The 14,169-nt window shown below is 41.9% G+C and overlaps 1 protein-coding gene across 7 annotated transcripts in view; it reads right to left on the reverse strand.

Annotated features, from left to right (window-relative positions):
- Ssbp2 (single stranded DNA binding protein 2) overlaps nt 1–14,169 on the reverse strand; it is a 253,947-nt gene that overhangs the window by 142,214 nt on the left and 97,564 nt on the right. For all 7 annotated transcript variants that reach the window (XM_032899052.1, XM_032899050.1, XM_032899048.1 and 4 more), the window contains exon 4: nt 13,940–14,024. In XM_032899052.1, coding sequence (XP_032754943.1) covers nt 13,940–14,024 — 85 coding nt within the window. The remainder of the gene's footprint in view (nt 1–13,939; nt 14,025–14,169) is intronic.

The following is a 14,169-nucleotide window of genomic DNA, read 5'->3' on the forward strand; positions in this document are numbered from 1 at the left end:
GAGGTTATTCCACGCTGTACCTTTACAGGTTGTTATGAATGTTCTTCAGGGATGGATGTGTACAGGACTTTGTATGTTTAGGTGGGCAATTATATCTTATCAATTGGATCAAAGGTTATTGTGTTGTGTTTCATATAGTGATTTAAGTGTAAGAAAGGGTGTGGCGGCTAGCGACACTGGGCCACCATGGAATTGGGATATGTGCTTCTGGCAAGATATCTAGCAGACATACTGAGGCACTGCAGTGCCAGACCTAGTGGGGGATAAAAGACGGCATTTTATTTTTTATATTTTTACAACAACAATCCTGCTCTTTTCTGAGAAGGGGAGAAGAGGGGTTGAATCTGGAAATGAGGGTTGGGTAAAGATATATACCTCTCTATGTCAACTTTGCAACTACCCAGCTCATTCCCGAAGCTTCCTTTTGAAATCAAGCAGGACACCGCCAACCTTTTTGCAGGACTCTCAACATGTGCACTGAGTGGTCACCTCTTCCTGGGCATTACAGAGTGGGGAAATGCAGAGAGGGACATGGCTCCCCGTGTTCTACACTTAGGACCCTTAACAAATTCTCACTGCTGAGCTCCTCTGGGCAGCCGTCCTTTCCCTGTGCAGACTGGGTTTAAAGCTCCCCTCCAAATGTTCCCACAGCACTATGTCCACTTATCGCCAAGGGCAAGTTCTGCTGAGATCACCTGTTGACTCGTTTCCCTATCTAAGCAATCTCTTCGTGGGCTGAGGTTCTGTTTCCATGCTATCTCCTTAGCATGTACTACAGTGCTTTGTGTCAATAATAAACATATTTTTAATTAATGAAAAAACAAACTAAAAATTGAGATAGCAAAACTTGAATGTTAAATAATAATACACGATGTATAGAGTAAATGCTGGATGAATCAGTTACAGCACTACCTCTCAGATATTTCTGTGGCCATAAATATGCATATTATGCACTTAAGGCCCACAACATTAACTGTGTGTTCTATTTTGCTCATATTTTAGTTTCAAAATAAGATTCACACCAATCTTCCATAATGATTCTGGCATTGTGTTAAATAATTCAAAATTACCAGAAATAATTGTAAGGAACAGCTGCATACATAAGAAGAAACAGGAAAAGATACAAGCCAGAAATTACGTGGTAATTAAAAGTTTTGAAATACAAACTATCTAAAGGAAAAATACTAAATTCCTTACAAGATGTTTTCCTTATTTTTCTTACTGTAGCAACAAAACAGCAAAATGAATAAATACTGAGCAGGCAGGAAAGCCATCTTTCCTTAAGAAATGCTTCCCTTACAACTTCATAGCCATTCTCACTGAATATTCTGAACAATAGAAAATAAAAACAAACATGTACTTAACACAAAAGTGAAGGGCACTGCACTCCCACCTGAATACCTGAGACTATGCAAACTAGGCACTCACAGTGCAAACCCCCACTGGGCAGAAATGAAAACAAAACAAAACAGAAAGCTAAGCTCAAAACATTCTTTACTAATAAAATAATTGTTTATCTTATTAGTAGATAAATCCTGAATTTAGAAAAGCTAATCATTATACATCTCTAGTGTATATTGAGATGTAAAGTAAATAAATAAATTAATGAAAAAGGAAAAGAAAACCTAAAAGAATAACAGATTAAATAGACAGATATAAACATGGAAAATAAAGACAAAGGAGGCACACTTGCTCTGTATCTTGACTGGTGTAGATTTGAAAATATAACCCATGATACAAGTCACATCAGCTTAAACACACATACTGGAATACATGTAAAAGCATGCAAATCCCAATAAAACAGTAGAACATCAAAGAGAAGCGTATCAAAGTTGATATTCCAGTAGGATTATCATATTAGTATTGTGTACGGTGTTACCATGAGGGCAAATTTTTGAGGTGGTAAATCAGATCTGTTAGTATTTGTACAACTGCTACTGAATCTATCAATATATGAAGGTTGTTTAAAATATCAATCTTCTAAAATCTGCCCTCTGTTCACAAAATTTCATGTCTATTCCAAAACAAAGCACACTTCCTCCTTCTCTACGACTGCCAGTCTCTTCTTAATTAAACACCCATTCTACCAAGTATGGGGATGTGTGACTTTTCAGCATTCTAGAGGCAGAGCAGGAAGATCTCTGTGAGTTTGAGACCAGCCTGACTTATAAAAGTAAGTTCCAGGACAGCCAGAACTACACAGAGAAACCCAGACTCAAAAAAAAAAAAAAAAAAAAAAAAAAAAAAAAAAACAAAAAACAAAAACAAAAAGCAAAACCAGAGCATTTGTCCAAAATCAGGGTCAAATCCCAGTGAAGCTGAGGTGCAAATGAAGTTCTTAATCTGTGCTCTGCTTAAGCTCCTTTTATTCAATGTGAATACCTGTGACTAAAGAGCGGATATCAAGCCTTCAGTACACCAAAAATACCTATGTAACTCAGAGACCAAATCTATAGACATTCCATTCAAAGTCCTGGGGAGAGTAGGGCATGCATGGGATGGGAATGGCCAGCAATTATTCTGAGATGCAGTAGGGCAGTAGGATGCAGGTAGCCAGGACCTAGCGTCTTCAGACTGATTTTATCACAAAATGCTGCCTGGGTTTTGAAAGGGATAATTCCAAGCAGATAGAACCACGGGGCAAGTACTCTAGAGGACAAAGCAGAAGTACAAGGCTCTTTCTGACAGCATCATTCCCAACACTCTAGTAATTATAACTGAATCATCAAAATTAGCTAAGAGAAATCTGGTTACAGATGTTTTTGACAACAGGATGACAAAACCACACTATGTAGAGCATGCAGAGTGAGAGATATCACTGCCTGCATATTTAGAAAAGGTAAAAACACAAAGGTGATATAAAAAGATTGGCCATGATCAACATGACAACCACTGAAATTTCAACCAACAATTTTTCAAGTGATATATACATATATATAGTGATAAATAATATATATTTAAAAATAAGTATCCCATCTCACAAGACGGGGATACAATTCTGTGGTAGGATGATTGCTTAGCATGAGGGAGACCACGGGTTCAGTTCCTGGCACCATGAGAATATAAATATCCAGTTCCTTCTGTCTGCACCTGTACTGAAATGGATCCAGGCCTCTGGTTCTCCACCCATTCCAGCAACACCCAAAGAAACCTTGATACCGAGGAGTCTGACACACCAGGATCTCAGGTGAGGACACAACATCTGGAGGGCTCTGGCTCCGTACCCACTCATACAACACCCAGAGGAAGCTTGACCATAAGGAGCTCTGACACACACACAGAGGATCACAGGACCTCAGTATCACAAAGCAGATCCAGGGCTCTAGCTCCCCACCAACTCCTACGACACCCAGAGGACGCTTGACTCCCAAGATCACAGGATCATAGAGTTTAGACACACCATGATCACAGGATCACAGAGACAGCTGAGCTCCTAGGAGCTCTGACACAACCAGGTTTACAGGAGAGGCGGGCCCTAGCCAGAGACAGCAAGTCCAGTTAGCACTAGAGATCAGCAGATGGCACAAGAACGTAAGCAACAGAAACCAAGGCCACTTGGCAACATCAGAACCCAGTTCTCCCACCACAGCAAGCCCTGGATACCCCAGCAGGCCTGAAAAGCAAGATTCAGATCTAAACTCTCATCTCATAAATATGATAGAGGACTTCCAGAGGGACATAAATAACTCCCTTAAAGAAATACAGAAGAACACAGGTAAAAAGTAGAAGCACTTAAAGAAGAAAGACAAAAATCCCTTAAAAAGTTACAGGAAAGCACAGCCAAACAGGTGACTGAATTGAACAAAACCATCTAGGATCTAAAAATGGAAATAGAAACAATAAAAAAAAAAAACCTCAAAGGGAGACAACTCTGGAGATGGAAAATCTAGGAAAGAGATTGGAAGTCATAGACACACAAGCATCGCCAACAGAATACAAGAGATAGAAGAGAGAATCTCAGGTGTCTTAGTCAGGGTTTCTATTCCTGCACAAACATCATGACCAAAAAGCAAGTTATACGTTAGTCAGCGTACACTTCCACGTTGCTATTAAAAACAATGACTTCATGAAAGTTGCAGGAAATGGATGGACCTTGAGAATATCATCCTTGAAAATATTTGTGAGGTCAGCCAGTCACAAAAGACACACATGGATATGTACTCACTGATAAATGTATATTAGCCAAAAAAATAAATAAAAAGCTCATAATACTCACAATAACAACTCACAGACATATGAAACCCAAGAAGAATGAAGAACAAAGTGTGTATGCTTCAGTCCTACTCAGGAGGGGAAGAAAATAACCGCAGGTTCTGGGAGGGAGAGAGGAGGGGTCAGGGGAAAGGGAGCAGGTGTGGAAGAAGATGGGGGAGAAATACAGAGACTCAGAAAAATGAATGGAGGTGTTTAGCAGTAGGGGAGGGAGAACTGGGGGTGGCCACAGAAAGTCCCAGATGTCAGGGACCAAAGAAGTTTCCAGGTCCCAACTGAGATGACATTAGCCAAAATACCCAACAAATGGGAGAGAGACCCTGGAGGGACCATATCCAGTGGATAGGCACAGCCCCCAGTTGAGAGATGGCCACCCACACACCTCAAAAATATTGATCCAGAATTTTTCCTGTCAATAGGAAATGCAGGGACAAAGAATGGAGCAGAAACTGAAGGAAAGGCCATCCAAAGACTGCCCTACCTAGGAATCCAGCCCATCTGCTGACACCAAACCCAGAGACTATTTGCTGATGCCAAGAAGAGCTTGCTGACAGGAGGTTGGTATAGCTGTCTTGTCTTCTGAGAGAACATGACCAATACAGACGCATATGCACGCAGCCAACCGTCTGACTGAGCATGGGGACCCCAATGGAGGAGCTAGGAGAAGGGAGCTGGAGGGGTTAGCAACCCCATAGGAACAACAACAATGTCAACAGATCATAACCCCCAGAGCTCCCAGGGACTAACCAACCTGACATCAATAGGAGGAGTGGCTCTTGATCCTGTGCAGGCTTGATGCCCCAGAATAGAAGAATGCTAGGGTGCTGAGGCAGGAAGGGCTGGGGGGAGGGGGAGAGGAGAGCACTCTCATAGAAGCAGGGGTGATCGGGGAGGGGATAGAGGACTTAACTGGGAAGGGGGATAAGATCTGACATGTAAATAAAATAACCAATAAAAGAAAAAAGAAAAATATAAACACAAACACATACACACATGCACACACACACACATGACACACATGCACACATGAACGGACGCACAGTTTTTCAAAAAGCCAAAGAGACTAGAAAATTATAATTATTCATTATGTGGGGTCTCTTTTTATAAAAGATGATAAGCTTATCTGAGTCTTGCTATTTGTTTATGCTAGCTAATCTTTCTAAATCTTGCCTATTGCTTCTACTCTATTATGGTATTTACTTGGTAAAATACAATGAGTATACTCAAAAATAACGTTTTTCTAATATAACAGCTTAGTGCTGCCGTATCATTTACAGGCAGTCCGGACTTGAGAATGAACCTACTTATCATTATAACTATTTTACCACACTGTACATAAAAGGAAAAACATGCTATTACTTTACCTGTCTGAAAAAAACAAACATGAAAGCATCCCTCTTTAGTGGTTCGAACACGCGACAGGTTGTGTAGAATACTGAAAGCCAGTCTGACAGTTCTAGGCCATGATAGTGACCAGTGAGAGAAGAGAAGAAGTAGAACTTGAGCTAATCTAATGAAGGACTAGGGAGGCTCGCCTCTTTCCACTGGAGGCTGTAGGAAAGAAGGGATCAGAAAATATGTTGGAGATAATACCATGCACCCGGATACTAGGCAAGTGCTCTGCCAAGGAGCTACGTCCATAGCCTCTGTTTTGTTTCATAAAAAGAAAACTGCACTGTGGCCTGCTGGAACTTGTGAGAAGCTGGTGACTAGTTAATACATTTGACTTTGAAAAGAAAGTGTCCTTGACCAGGAATCCATTTAAAGAGGATGGGGGTTGGGGGAACCAAGCGCTTAGGCATCTAAGAAGACTGGCAGTCACTTTTATTCTGAAAGTGAGTGCAAAGCCAGCAGATGCTCCATCTGGGTGCGCACTCTCACACAGGACAATCTAACTGCTGCCTGGGCAGGGCGGCTCTCCTATGAAAAGACAAGGTCCACTAAGCAACATCTGCTCCTAAAAACTCAAGTACTCCAACAAAACCAACCCGAACATTCTTCAAGAACACAAAAGCCTAGCTTCTCTCTGAGTTCTCCAGGAGACCCAGGAAATGAACAGTCTGATGAGAAACCACGGTGAAAGGCTGTTAGGAGAGCTGTGGCAATAATGAGGTCTGAAGGAATACAGCGTCTACAGAACCTGGCAGCATGTCTACCTCAAGCTCACCTCGATCTGAACCTCACACAGGAACTTGTAATGCCCACCCACTCCCCATTCCACACAAGTAAATAAATACATAATTACAAATGTAGAATTGTAAACAAAGGGTAAGTTCCCTTTATGTTTCAAGCATAAAATCCTATTAGGATCCTAATACTCTGCTGACCTCTTTCTGTTTTTGATAACCCCAACATTTCTCTGTGGGGAATGATATTTAAACCTTAGACATAAAGAAGTAGGTAGACCCTATAGGAGAGAATTTCTGATCTGTTGTTGTTGTTCCTGTGAAAGCATGCTCATGCTCATGCTCATGCTCATGCATACATGATGGGGGCACGCCTGCTGTAGAACACACATGAGGGTTGGAGAGCAATGCTGTAAGTAGGACTGGTTCTCTGTCCACTCTTCCCTGCACTGCAGGGATACCAGGCTTGCACTGTAATCATCTCTCCCCACTGAGCCATCTCACTAGCCCCAAGGGAGGAAGCTGTATCAAAGGGAAATAGAAACCTGGAAATCAGTCTGGAGGTTCCTCAGAAAATTGGACATTGAACTACCTGAGGACCCATCTATACCTCTCCTGGGCACATGCCCAAAAGATGCCCCAACATATAACAAAGACACATGCTCCACTATGATCATAGCAGCCTTATTTATAATAGCCAGAAGCTGGAAAGAACCCAGATGCCCTTCAACAGAGGAATGGATACAGAAAATGTGGTACATCTACACAATGGAATACGACTCAGCTATCAAAAACAATGACTTCATGAAATTCATAGGCAAATGGAATGAACTAGAAAATATCATCCTGAGTGAGGTAACCCAATCACAGAAAAACACACTTGGTATGCACTCATTGATAAGTGGCTATTAGCCCAAATGCTCGAATTATCCTAGATGCACAGAACACATGAAACTCAAGAAGGATGACCAAAATGTGAATGCTTCACTCCTTCTTTAAAAGAGGAACAAGAATACCCTTGGCAGGGAATAGGGAGGCAAAGTTTAGAAGAGAGGCAGAAGGAACACCCATTCAGAGCCTGCCCCACATGTGGCCCATACATATACGGCCACCAAACTAGACAAGATGGATGAAGCAAAGAAGTGCAGGCCGACAGAAACCAGATGTAGATCTCTCCTGAGAGACACAGCCAGAATACAGCAAAAACATAGGTGAATGCCAGCAGCAAACAACTGAACTGAGAATGGGACCCCCATTGAAGGAATCTTAGAAAGGACTGAAAGAGCTTGAAGGGACTTGAGACCCCATATGAACAACAATGCAAGCAACCAGAGCTTCCAGGGACTAAGCCACTACCTAAAGACTATACATGGACTGACCCTGGACTCTGACCTCATAGGTAGCAATGAATATCCTAGTAAGATCACCAGTGGAAGGGGGAAGCCCTGGTCCTGCAAGACTGAACCCCCAGTGAACGTGATTGTTGGGGGAGGGTGGTAATGGGGGAGGATGGGGAAGGGAACACCCATACAGGAGAGGGGGAGGGGGGAGGGGGATGTTTGCCCGGAAACCAGGAAAGGGAATAACACTCGAAATGTAAATAAGAAATACTCAAGTTAATAAAGATGAGAAGAAGAAAAAAGAAAGAAAGAAAAAAAGAAAAGAAAGGCCTGGGCTTCTAGGTAATGTAAAGGTGAGCCAACAGTGCTGGGCATGGGAAGAGGGGAAGAGGGCAGTAAACAGAGGGAAACAGTAATGCAGGCAAAGTGCTCTGCTGTGCTCTCTCTTGCTGTGATAAAGACCACAACTAAACGCAACTGGAGGAGGAGAGGGTTTATTCGGTTTATATATCACTTATATCACCACCCATTTAAGAAACCCAGGGCAGGGACTTAAAACAGAAACCTAGAGACAAGATTTAAAGCAAAGGCCATGGAGGAATGAAGCTTTCTCTACCTGCTTCCTTACAGCACCCAGGATCACCTGTCCAGGGGGCACTAACAAGTGGGCTACCTGCCTCCATCAGTCATTAATCAAAAAAATAAAAGTAAAAATAAATGTGCCACAGATATGCCTATATGCCAATCTGATGGAGGCACTTTCTCAACTGAAGTTCCCTCTTCCAAGATGGCAAGTTGGCAAAAAAAGCAAAGAGAAGGGAGGGAGGGAGGGAGGGAAGGGAAGTAGGGAGGTCACGTGAGCCAGCTAACGATACACAAGTGACACAATGTTGCGATGCTCCTATGGCAGAATGGACATCATAGCAGTTGTTCATGCCTTCAACAATTCATTCTGAGTTCAGTAATTGGACACAATATATATTTTTAGTTTTCAAGTGTGCTTATGTCCCTAAAAACCATATTTTAAAGGATAATAATATGCTTTGGCTATGGATCTGTTCAAAATTTACACTTGACTCTTGTTATTTATTTAACTGACAGCTTAATATATGCCTCCTGAAACAGTTGCAAGGAAGAAATAATGCTAATATACTAAGATATCTCTCTATTACTACAAGTTCCAAAACTTGAAGAGAAAAGCCAAAGCTCATTTCTTTTCCTACAGATATTTGAGTCTATCCTCACTCTAATAGAGAACTACTTTCTAAAATACTGCTAAGGCATATTAGAAACCACTCAGGCATTGATGCAGTTTGAACCTTACATCTTATGTCAGCAACCTTTGGAATATAAGAGACCCAAGCCATAACATTAGCATCACGGAATTTGTATTGCTGTACTGAAACATAGAGAACATTCTGGAAGCATCCTGATACAGGAACAACCTGACACCTTGTAGAGTATAGGACATGCAAATGATGGCACATACTCAAATCTAACCAGCATTCCTCACTGACTTGTGTTACTGTCCATCTGTCTTCATGATATTTCTTCCTTAAATATGAACATTTTGGAACAAGGGGAACACTCCGCCACTGCTGGTCTAAGTGCAAACTTGTATAACTATTTTGGGAATAAACTTGGCAGTTTTTCATAATATTGGGAATAGTTTTACCTCAAGACCCTGATATACCACTCCTAGGCATATTATACTCAAAAGATGTTCCACTATACCACAAGGACACATGCTCCACTATGTTCATAGAAGCCTTATTTAAATAGCCAGAAACAGGAAACAACCCAGATGTCCCTTAATCGAAGAATAGATACAGAAGATGTGGTTCATTTACATAATGGAATACTATTCAGCTAATAAAAACAAAGATACCATGAAATGTCCAGGCAATTGGATGGGAATAGAAAAGATTATCCTTAGTGAGGTAACCCAGACGCAGAAAAATAAACATGGCATGTACTCATAAGTAAGTGTTAGCTATAAGGAATAATCACGCTACAATCTATAGACACAAAGAAACTAAGGAACAAGGAAGGTTCAAGGGAGGATCCTTGAGTCTCACTGAGAAGGAGAAATAAAACAGACACTGGGGTAAAAAGAGGGAAGGAGAACGGTGGCAGGCGGAGGGGAGGAAAACAGGAGAGATCAAGTGTGGGAAGGATGGAGGGAGAGAGAACTGGAATTGGGAAGGGGAGCGTGCATCTCTGGGAAGAGCTAGAAATCTAGGGTACTGGAAACTCCCTGGAATCTATGGGGTGACCCTAGCTAAGATCCCCTACTGATGGGGGCTAAGGAACTTAAGCACCCACCTCTAGTAACTATGGAAGCTTTCCAATGGAGGGTAAGGACACCAACCCAGCCATCAACTTCAGACCCAAAGTGTGTCCTCTACAAAATATGCGGGGATAAAGGTGGAGCAGAAATGGAGGAATAGCCAACCAAAGCCTGGCCCAGCTTGAGACTCAGGCCACGAGAGGGACCCTGAAACTATTAATGCTACTCAGCTGTACTCGCAGACAGGAGTCTAGCATAACTGTCGTCTGAGAGGCTTCGCACAGCAGCTGATGGTTTAACAGATGCAGAGACCACAGCCAAACATGAGGTGGAGCTCAGGGAATCCTCTGCAAGAGGGGAAGAGAGGATTGAGGGAGCCAGAGAGGTCAAGGACACCACAAGAAAACCTACAGAATCAACCAACCGAGCCCTAAAAGGGCTGGCAGAGACTGGTCCACCCACAAGAGAGCATCCAAGAGATGGAGCTCAGCATCTGGATATATGTACATGTGTACAGCTTGCTCTTCATGCGGTGCCCCTAGCAGCAGGAGCAGAGGCTGTCTCTGACTCTGTTGCCTGCTTTGGGATCCTTTACCAGTAACTGGGCTGCCTTGTCTAGCCTCAATAGAAGATCCATCTAGTCCTACTGCAAGATGATAGGCCAAAGGGGTTGATATCCACAGGAGGCCTCCCCTTCTCTGAGGAGAAAGGGAAAAGGAGGAAGCGAGGGGAGAGGGAGGACTGAGAGGAGAGAAGAGAGGGAGAACTGTGATTGGGACATAAAGGAATTAAATTAATTTTTAAAAGACATGAGCAGAAGCATCGGAAGTAGTTCTCCTTGACTGCCAACCTAACTGGGGTTAGAACACTGCCTAGGTGACACATCGGTGTGCACACTGTAAAGTAATTCTACAGAGTTGTAACTGAAGTAGGAGATCCACTCTGAATATGGGTTACACCATCCCAGGAGAAGAGATGAGATGTTGGTCAGAAGTGCAAAGCTTCAGTCCTGTAACATACAGAAGGCCTGGAGTGGATACGGAGCATGTAACTAATGACACTGTGTTTCATACTTACTGCCCAAGAGGACACTTACGTTAAGTACTCTTAGGGCGGTGCAGGGAAGGAAGAAGGAACCCTTGCAGGGGAGAACAGGCACGGCACTGCCTTGAGGACGCTGTAAACGTGCGCACCCCTCAGTGGCAGGGGCATATCAGTAATGCTTTGGTACAGCGTTTTAGCACAAACAATGGTTCAAAGGTATGCTTGCTCAGTTTGTCGGACTTCTTTTACTATGTGCCCACCCATGCAAAAACAAAGGTACCTTTCATAGAAAAAGTGCATGCCCAATGCTGCAGAAAAATACCTCTACAAAGTACAGTTCATATTTCATTTTCCCAAAAATTTTTATTGTCCATTTTAAGAAGAGAAGTAAAAACTTACTAAAAAGTGAAAATGGTTTTAAAGAACTCTCCTGAATATAAAATTGATAGTCACTACAGATATGTAACTCATACAAATTATGTGAAGAAAACCTAAAGTGATACATGACCCAAATATAAAAGATAATTAACATTTTAGTGAGGGGGCTATACTCATTATTTACCTTCTTAAGCTTTTATCATTTCATTTTTTAAAAAATAGAGTCATTTCACTTGAATCATGTAGATAAAAGCTAATAAAAGATGAAGTAGGTTTTAATCATCTGACAATTTATAAGTAAGCTTATTCTAAAGTCGTTAATAAATCTGTTTATTCTAAAGAATTCAGCCATTGAAAAAATGTAAGTCAGAATGCTTCCTTGGGAACTACCATAAGGTCGTCAGGAAACATTAACTATCAGGTGGAAAGATTGCAGAACAGGCTCTAAAACCTGTGGCACATGCAATGTTAGAGGTCTCTCTGCTTCCCTTTCCCCTCTCTTCACCCAAGTCTTTCAAACCCCTTGCATGCATGAGATATGAACTAGACAGATCTACTTCAGAAACTGTACTATTCAAGAATCAGGAAAGACTCATGAACGTTTCTGTAAGTGAATTACAGAAACTAAAGAGTTTGCAAAAGCCCTGCCTAGGTGACACAGACACTCAGGAAGTCCCTGTGCACGAAGTCTACTGGGAGCAGCTGTGATGGTGGGAGGCGCTTGCTTTTCCACCTATACTTGTCAAGTCAGGCTCTAAAGGAGGTCAGTGGTCCCCGTAAAGTCTCGATGGAAACAGTAGGGTGGCTCTTGCCACACTATGGCATTAGTTTCTTGTTTTAAAGATTTACTTGTTTGTGCATGTGTACATGCATGTGCAAATGCCATGTGTGTACAGATGTCAGGGGTTGTCAAATAACCTGGAGCAGTTGTGAGATACCACAAAATTAATTAATTAGCTAATTAATTAATTTTTAAAAAGGCGCTGAGAACCACACTCAGGAGATGGCTCTGGGAGACCAGCAATTCCTCTCGGTGACTGAGCAATCTCTCTGGCCCCAATTAGTTTCTTAAGCTGTACATGGAGATATTAAAACTTCTGTAATGCTAGAGCACTGGCTCTCGCTAGTGACTTCCAATGTTAAAACTTAGTAGGCATGAGTGTGACTTAATGGTAACCCCAGTCTGTACACGTGTCTCTAGGGTAAGGACAGGAAAGATGAAGAATCCAGCTGCCCGGACCCTTGGAACCTGCCTGGTTGACATGCTGTTTTCCGTTCTCTCCTGACAAGGTGTCAGAGAGCAAAGCCACACTGCTCAGGCAAACACTGCTTGGAGCCCTGATTATTTGCCTGCCTCTCCCTTTTCCTTGTGTTCTCCTTGTCCCAGGAGCTGATGAGTACAACTGGTGTCAGGTAAGGTGACCACGGCAAGCCACCCGTCAGGGTGCAGACCACCTCCTACCCAGGAGCCTAACTCCTTACCTCTGCAAACCCTCTGCCACCCCTTTAGGGCCTATGAGTTTTCTAGACAAGTCTCCTAGTTTTCCCTTTAGAAGAACAGGTATGTTTCTCTTTTGAGATCTAGTTCCATTTTTCAAGATTTTCCTGCAGATGATGCTTCCCTCTACCACCAAGACATGCATCCCTCTGGTTAAGTACATGTCGCCAGGTATTTCTTTAGGCTCCGGACGTGACTATTTTCAGAAGAGGAAGGCAGAATTTCCTCCATCTCAGATTCAATCGATATTTCTTCTCTAGTTAGCTACACAAGAAGACCCCTCCCAGGACCATCTTATATGTAACTGTTTCCTGAAGACATTTTTACCTCAATAGAATCTGATTTCTAAAGTGAAATTTGTATTTATAAGGCATAGTTAAGCAAAAGGGAATCTACTGCCTTTAAGAATCTTTTTAAACCACATTTTTATTTTGCTTAGAATTTTTTAAGTCTCTTCTTTAATATTTCCTTTAATTCAAATAAATTTTATTTAAGAAACTGAATTCTGTAGAAGTGGTAAAAATATTCTTTATTTTTAATTCAGTATTTTTTAACTCCTCTACAAGAGTATATTATTTACATGGAGCTTAAGATGATTGTTTTGGAAATAAAGAAATACTGTTGCATTTATGCACATTTGGAATTTCAGACCCTGGGAATGTAGTTCAGTAAGAGAGCATTTGTCAGCCAGGTGTGAGGGAGGCCCTGGGTTGATCTCCAGTTAACTCCTCCCGCCCCCCCGCAAAAAAAAAAAAAAAAAAAAAAAAGTGAATTTGGACAGACTGTGATTACAAAATTGCATATATCTGAGTGTATGAGTCGCATATGCCTAAGGGTAAGTGCCTTTCATGTTGGGACTTAGTCCCACTCTGCGCTGTTTCGGCAAACATCAAACATCCTTTTCTTCTGCTGTTTTAAATTACGAGGTATACAGGTACAGCTCTTAAGTACCACAGAAAAAAGTTAAGTGGCCCAATATGTCTTTTAAGTGCAGTGATTAGAAAATAAAACCTGGCAATGACACTTTGTCTTCAAGTGTATGTTCTCTTACATAATCATGGAAGGCTTTTGCTTCGCTCGAGTGTTCACAGGTTTCCCGTCTCTCTGGAGCTGCACAGTAGAGATCCCAAAACACACTGAAAAGTAATTATGGAACATTAAAAAATCATTAATATGACAGGACATGAAATCACAGTTCAACAACATAAGACACTTAACTCTCATGCAAACCCTTTCTCCTTCAGAACGGGTATTTCTCTGAGAGATTTAAGATCAGGCCAG

This window comes from Rattus rattus, chromosome 3 (assembly GCF_011064425.1).
Source record: "Rattus rattus isolate New Zealand chromosome 3, Rrattus_CSIRO_v1, whole genome shotgun sequence".
In the NCBI taxonomy this organism is placed as follows: Eukaryota; Metazoa; Chordata; class Mammalia; order Rodentia; family Muridae; genus Rattus; species Rattus rattus.